The following is a 7611-nucleotide window of genomic DNA, read 5'->3' on the forward strand; positions in this document are numbered from 1 at the left end:
GCAGTTGCCGCACGAACGTCTGGGTCGGTTTTTCCGCTAAAAACAATAGATCAGCTGTTAATGTAATAAGCGTCGGCTGCACACGCGACGACAGTTAAAACCGAGGGGAATTTTAAAGACTCATCCGCACTCGAACAAACAAACAAACGGAGAGGGCATATTTTAGACATTGCATTCACACACAGCGAGCCATAAAATATTCATGGGCGCTGTAAAAGCGGAGACAGGACGTTGAGGAGCACCATAAACGAACACCGACGAGGCGGACGTACAGTAAGTGAGCGTCAAAGTGAAATGTCACTACCACGGCCGCTCGTGTGTTCCCCGATAAAGCACCCACACAGACGCAGACATCAAGAAAATGAACTGACAACCGGTACAGGAGCACGATCCAGCGTATACATTACAACCGAGTCTGTGTACGAGGGCAGAGCGAGAATCTGAATCTCTGCTCCGAGGCACACCCATGAAATATTTACAACCCTTCACGTCCTGTCCTCCGCTATGGGAGGGACGCGGCACGGCCGCCTCTTTATCTCCCGACTGGACTTTTACAGTAGCTGCAGCAGCCAGCTAGCTCGCCTCCGAGGCTCAACATTCTTCTCCTCTTGGATCCTATTACAGAGCTAACCAGCAGCCATGTACAAGGCCCCCCCCCCCCCCAGTAATCGCCCCTAAACCCTACACGTTCCCAAAGCTTTCGGCGAAGCAGAATGCGATCCCGCATTCGTCAAATGTTTGGTTTTGCCCAACAATAGGCCCGAAAGAACTGAGCGAGCCCAAGGGGGAAGCCCACGAGCCGGCGGTGGAGACCGCAGAGGATGACTCAGGACCAGCGAGTGGTCTCTCCTCAACAATGTCTGCAAGCCAACTCGCAGAGTTTTCCGGCACACTCATACTTTCCGAAAAGAAGTTTTCACAAAAGTGCTGGCCACCAAGGCAATCCGCCAACCACACCCAGCATGAAGGCCTTTGGCCATGACTCAAGCTTATTTGAAATAGTAGGCCAATAAAAGCCGTTACTCCACGGTGCTACCGATGACTGGAAAGACGTAGCTTGCAAAAAGAATATATAGGGAGCTGCGGCTTTAGCTCGCAGGCTAATAAACTGGGTGGTCGTGATAGTAGAAATGAGGGATTTATTTTTGACGTGTTTGTTTCACTTTTTAGCAACAAGCTGCGGCCGCTTCGCGCGGCTGTACGAGTACCGCCGCGCACGCGTCTCTCCTGTAAATCACAACTCCGTACTAGGCTATGTCGACAAATTCCAAGTAGTAGCAGATAAAACTGACATGAAAAGCCCGCAGAGCTCCCTCAAAATTGTATTTTTCTCTCGCCGATCTGAGGGAAACATTGTTTTTGTAACGACCTTGTGACTGAGCTCGACAGATATGCTGATGTATACGGAACGAGGGCCGCGATGTGGATGTCACCGCGGTCACAATTCAGGGGTTTCCTCACGCGGCCGATAACGTCTTTCGTCAGCGTTTAAGGTTTAAGGTGTGTCATCATCACCTTATGGGAAACTGGAAACGTCAGAGTCGACAGAACGTTGCTCTGACTCACGTTGTTTTGGTTTTCTCTTCACAGATACATGCAGCGTTGTGTGTCTCTACCCTCTGTGGCTTGTTGACACTTGCGGTGTTGCGGTTTTTGTCTTTACAGTTTAGGGAAAATATACTGGTGTTTACTCTGATGCAACACGTTTCCCTGCTGAAGCAGAAGTGCCAGAACCATCGGGTGTAGAGCCAAATTGAAGGGGACTAATTGTGCAGCACTACTTTCGGGCCCGTGTGGAACTGTGGGTGCGGAGTGGAGTTCCATCCATTAACAGCAATAAGACACACACCACTGACCATTACACCATCATGCGTCTCTCTCTCTGCGCCAGAGGTTGAAAAGCGAGTGTAAGTTTAATCATCACCACCTCATTACTACCGCTACCACTTGACGGGCGCTACGCCAGGCCACCTCTTTACCGACGGGCATGCGGTGAATAAAGTTTCAATTTTATCTACAGGGCTAGATAAGTGGTGAAACTTTAATGATCAGTACGTGAAAACTGGGTCAGCGCAACAGCAGATTGTAGGATACAGATAAGGATGAATGAAAACCGTGTCTCTAAATGGTACTTCGACTCATGATAATAAACATTTGCTTATGATTTTGCAGAACTTTTTCGTGAGGCGTATTTATGCTGCTGGATGATCTTCCACCGTGTTCTCAGTGAATCCGGACAACGTAAACAAGCCAGACGGCGGTTAAACTACCAACAACCGGCAGAGCCGCTCTGTAAATGTTTGCTGAATGGGAGCAGGAAAAATGAGCGCAGTGACCAACCAGGAGTTTGGCAGCTTCCCAGCAAACACCGGCAGCACTGGACTAAAAATGACTTTGTAATCAGAGGGTTTAGGGAGCAAACAGAGGAGGAGGGAGGGCAGAAAGGAAGGGAATGATAGAGCGAGCCTATGAATTACTCAGCAGACACGTCTCGCTCCCTTCTTTCCTCGCTGCAGGAGATAATGGGGATCATCAGTCTTCGTGACCTCCTTTACGCCCCGTCTTCTGGCCACTCATCTGCATCCAGGTCAGCTGAGAAACAACCCAGGCTCTTTCTAATGATTTTGATGAGGAGAATTTGGTAGGAGGAGAATTCAGTCTACCAGCACCTCAGGAGCAAACAAGCAACACGTGTAACAAAGCAGAATTATTAATAACAAGTCTCTCAACCTTCAGATAAACTGAAAAAGAAAAATCAGCATTTTAAGAAACTTGGTTTGACCGCTTGTTTATGCAGAATCTTAAACGTGAAGATTGATACTACTGGGAAACTGGTTAGCTTAGCTTAACAAGACTTTAAATTGTGGGAAAAACTAGTTATTTAAAAACAAACAAAACCTGGCTATTAGCACCTTTGAAGCTCATTAGTTAACACGTTATATTTTTAACAGTATGTCCAAAGAAACCAGATGTTCTTTGGACAATGCAAAACTCACTTTTTTAATAAATAATGTCCACAGACATTTTTTTTTCTGCTCGAGTGTCAGCTTTGGAGCCATAAATATTTAATGCGGTGGAGGAATGCTAAAAATGTAACACCAAATTTCCGGACGCTTTGCACAGTTTTATTTAATTTAATTCCATTTTCCACACTTAAAGCTATCTGAAGTTTACAAAAGTGAAAGTATTTAGACCACACTGGGGTCTTGATTTAGAAGATAGCACTTTTAGATGGGGCTGAGATGTCGACACACTTTGATTTCATTTCCCATGAAAAGCAGAGTGAGAGCTGAGTGAAACTCTCAGAGCATTTTTTTTTTTTTGGATGCATGCTCACCACCATGATGCAAAAACAAGAGAGTTTGAAAATGAACACATCACTAGAGGAAACGCCATTTATTATAACCACAATAAGACTGCACAGATTGTTTATTTCACACATCAGCAGGCGGAAGCTGCTGACTCTGGAGTACTATCAGGCTGAGCTGATGGGTAGTCTCAAACCCCATGCTAGCCCAATGTCTGCCGCTGATATGCTGCTTAAGAAAACACACATGACACGTCAGTTGGTCTTCATGAATAATACAACGCTCCTGCACACACACACACACACACACTCATAGCTTTTTTGGCTTGCACGGTAAAAACCAAGATGTAGCACGGTGGGACACGGATGCGGCTGACGTTAAATCTCTGAGCTCAGTGAGAAGGATAAAACAAAAAAAAAACCTGCAGGATCCTTGATTCACATCTACTTCTATAAAAAAAATAAGTCATATATTCTCTCCTGAGAGAGGCAGCAAAGAGGAGTGAAAACGAAGAGCATCATCGCAGGGTGAAAAGTTCACAGCGGCGTAGCATGCAGGAACAGGCGGTTCCTGCATGCTAGGGGAAAGAACGATGCCTCTCCTTGACCTGAAGAAAATGACATTGCTTTTCTTTGATCGGAGAGGAAATATAGGATACGAGCAGGCCTGGAGAGAGGCAGAGTGGAAAAGAGACAACAGAGTACGGCGGTGGAAGAGATAGTGCTATCGGAGCTCCGACACGGCAGGATGTGACATGCGGAGAGCAGGAAGGGGAAACTGGACAGATATAGATTAGTTCGGTAGCCGCTCCTGAAAACATGTCTATCCCATTAGGGGCCTCGGTGGCAGTTAATGTGCTTATCAAAGCGTGCACCTTGGGTCTGTTCCTAACCCCACTGTGATGCAACTGCACCCAGCGAACATGCAGGAAGCAAGGACTCGCTCCAGAATTTAACAGCGGGTCTTTCATTTCAGGCTCTGCGGCCGCACTTGTCGGCTGGCGGAGTAATCATCTCCTCCAGAGGAGGAAATAGGGAAATAGGAAATAGGGTTCCACCCTGGGGTCAAATCCTAATCTAATCAGGCTCGATGTAGGTCATCAATTACTAAATCTTTAACACGGCTAATTTTACCACGTGAGGTGCTCAGAAATTAAACAGGGTTCAGCAACGATTTGCACAGAATTAACAGAAAACAAGAGAAAGGGAGCTTTGTGAAAAACAAGCACCTAGTTTCTTATTCAGAGCGGAGGAATATTTGAGGATTTGTAATCGACAGGAGAATGAATCCATTGTTTCCGCTCCGTAAAGTCCTAGGGTCCGCACTTTAAAGTTGCTCGAGCACCATATATGGAGAAATTTAAGACTGATTCATGGGTTAATGAAGCACGAGGGCTGTACTGACTAGTGACACAAATACGAGGCAATACAGCGATATAAAGACCTCTGTTTTGTAGCAAACTTCAATCAAATGTATCTGTAGAAGAGTGCAAATTGCTGGTCATTCTTTCATCAAGACAAATCTAAATAAACACACAAAGCTTTGTCACTGTAGAGGTGTTTGTACAGGTGCATGCTGGGATTACCTCTGGGTTTCTGTCAGATGGGTCAGTGTGATAGTCAGGGCAGTTTCTCCACACGACACAGACCCTACATTTTTTTCAGAGTGCAGCAAGTTCAGAGATAAACACGTGCCTCTTGCATTTTTTTTTTTTAGCTGGTATTCAGCATTTGTTTAAAATAACTGAGAAAGTTGTTGATTCAACTGTTGGAGTTTCTGTTGACTCAATCCAGTCTGACAACATCACAAACTGCATCCTGCAAAATGATTTAAGATTAAGCGCAGGACAGCTACATCATAACGCATCCATTTTCACTACAGTCAGCTTTAAAAATTTAAGCTTTGACCGTTAAAATACTCACACAAATTCAGTTTTTTTTGTTCTAATCTACTATCGTAGATACTAGGGACCCCTCTGCTCTCTTGGTGCTATTATCACGAACAAATACTGGGTCAAACAGAGGACACGCAGACAAGTGTACTGGCTCGAAAACGATGAAAAACAAACAAGTGACGTCGGCCAAATCCTTGAAAGAGGGAACCCCCCCTCCACCCCCCCCGTCCTCAAACAGTTGTGGATTTAAATACTCCTAAGAGGCCATAAGTTAAAGCTGTTTTATCAACAGTTTGACAGGATCCATTAGAGTTTGGCGAGGCGGGAATGTGTAAATGTGGAAGCTTATGTGAAATATGTGTTAGCTTTACACTTTATGCTTCTTAACTTCAGAGAGACTGGACCCTGTGGCTGTGGAGGCCTGAGTCACACACCACACGACAGCCTCAGGGGCGTGTCGGTCAGTCCCGCAGTTAGGACAGACCCATCGAATCCAAACAAATGAAGTGGACTCTGCGTAAACACTCGAGGAGCAGCTTATTATTAGTGAAACGCAGCCCCGCTGAGCTGTATAGTTTCGTGCAGTGAGTCCCTGTAAAGCGCAGCTGTCAAACATGTGGCCCGCGGGCCAAAAGCGGGTCAAATCTGGCCAGCAGCATGGATTTGCAAAGTGTGAAAATCAAACAGGAGGTGACAGTATCTCTAAAATTAAACAACTGATTAATTTCACAAGGATAGTTCATTAAATGTAAACATTCTCCTAATTCGCTGGTTCGTCTTTGCACTAAAAAAAAATGGAATTGTTGTTACTGGAAGGTTATTATTCTGTTAGGTTACTGGTCCGGCCCCCTTCAAATTAAATTTGGCTGTTATGTGGCCCCTGAACTAAAATGAGTTTGCCACCCCTGCTGCAAAGAGTCATGAGGAGAAAACTAAGGCAGAATAAGTTCCGTCAGTCTCCAGCACGGGGGGGGGGGGGGCTCAGAGCCGAGATAAAGGGCGGTGGTTCTGGTAGTTGTCACACACATTAATAATGCTTAAAGCACCGGCGGGGACGAACAGCATGCTCTGGCTACATGGTTGTTGACAACTTACCTTCAGACAGCTCCAGCTCCAGCTCCGCCAGCTTCTCCCGGACCTCCGCCGGCAGGGTCATAGCGACAGCCGGCGTGGGCTCCAACATCATCGTTAGCAACCCGGTGGAGGTTCTCTCAGCCATGGTGGTCCAGCACGAAGGACGAATGGTTACACTTTGTCTCCGGCGAGGAGGACAATGCGGCCAGACGTGAAAAATAAATAAAAAAAAAAGAAAAAGAAAAAAAAAAAAACTACACCACCTCCTGACTTGGTTTCGGCTCAGAGCTAATAGGGTGTTGGTGCTTCTCCCGTGTCGCTGCAACGTCGTACAGATGTGTGAGAAGCCCCTCCAAACGTCATGACGCGGCTAGCAGACACACCTGGCTCCGTGTTTCCATGTAGGGCTTTTTAAAACGGGGGCCCTCCGGTGTCCTCCTGGCTGCTGTCTGTGCCTCAGCACCGGCGGTGTCCCGACTGTCGGCGGCGGCTGCTGCTGCTGCTGCTGCTGCTGCTCCTCAACTGAGCGGCGAACTCATTCAACAACTCCCCGCTCGCTTCCCACGGCGCAGTCGCCATTGACATCACAGCAACACCACCAGCCCCTGGCGTGCGCGTTCACGGCAACCCGGCTCGCGTGTTTGTGCGCGTGCTTGGACGCCGCCTGCCTTGCCCGTGCTCCAGGTACAGCTTGCCTGCCCCCTACTGTCGCAACCAGTGTTTGGAGGCGCCGCACGCAGTGATTTGAACCAATTCAATTCAATTCGATTCATTATTATTTTAATTATTATTATTAGTTTATTGAATTGGGACAGTGCGCATTAATCAACACTGATGCGTTAGTCATCAGTGTAAATACGCCGGACTGAACACAAATGCTAATTTTCTTCTTTTCTTCATATATACATATATATGCGTGTGTGCATAGATAGATAGATAGATAGATAGATAGATAGATAGATAGATAGATAGATAGATAGATAGATAGATAGATAGATAGATAGATAGATAGATAGATAGATAGATAGACATTAAAAAAGATAAACATTGATGGACATTAATTGACCAACAACCACAACCAAAGAGTATGTATCAGATTAAGAAAGTTATTTAGGCTATGTTAGTACATGTCTGATTTTTATTTATTTATTTTTTTTAATAACAATAATCAAAAAAGTAAGTAGTTGTCAAATGCTTGGCGTGAGGTGGTAACTTGTTCCAGGAATGTGTTCCTCTTACAGATAAGACCATTTGGGAGAATTTGCCTCGGTACATTACAGTCACCTCTAGTTAGAGCTCTCGTTCTTCGTCCTTCAGTGTTTTTTCTCTGAATGA

At 45.8% G+C, this 7611-nt stretch overlaps 1 protein-coding gene across 7 annotated transcripts in view; it reads right to left on the reverse strand.

Moving 5' to 3' along the window:
- Positions 1-6927, reverse strand: part of dip2a (disco-interacting protein 2 homolog A) — a 75901-nt gene extending 68974 nt beyond the window's left edge. For 3 of the 7 annotated variants that reach the window (XM_047600858.1, XM_047600857.1, XM_047600856.1), the window contains exon 1: positions 6298-6926. In XM_047600858.1, coding sequence (XP_047456814.1) covers positions 6298-6421 — 124 coding nt within the window. In that variant the 5' untranslated portion in view covers positions 6422-6926. Of the gene's footprint in view, positions 1-6297 lie in introns of all 7 variants that reach the window. The other 4 variants (XM_047600855.1, XM_047600854.1, XM_047600860.1 and 1 more) reach the window with 2 other exon arrangements.
- Positions 6928-7611: the final 684 nt, after the last annotated feature.

The sequence above is a fragment of the Mugil cephalus genome, chromosome 12 (genome assembly GCF_022458985.1).
Source record: "Mugil cephalus isolate CIBA_MC_2020 chromosome 12, CIBA_Mcephalus_1.1, whole genome shotgun sequence".
Taxonomy (NCBI): Eukaryota; Metazoa; Chordata; class Actinopteri; order Mugiliformes; family Mugilidae; genus Mugil; species Mugil cephalus.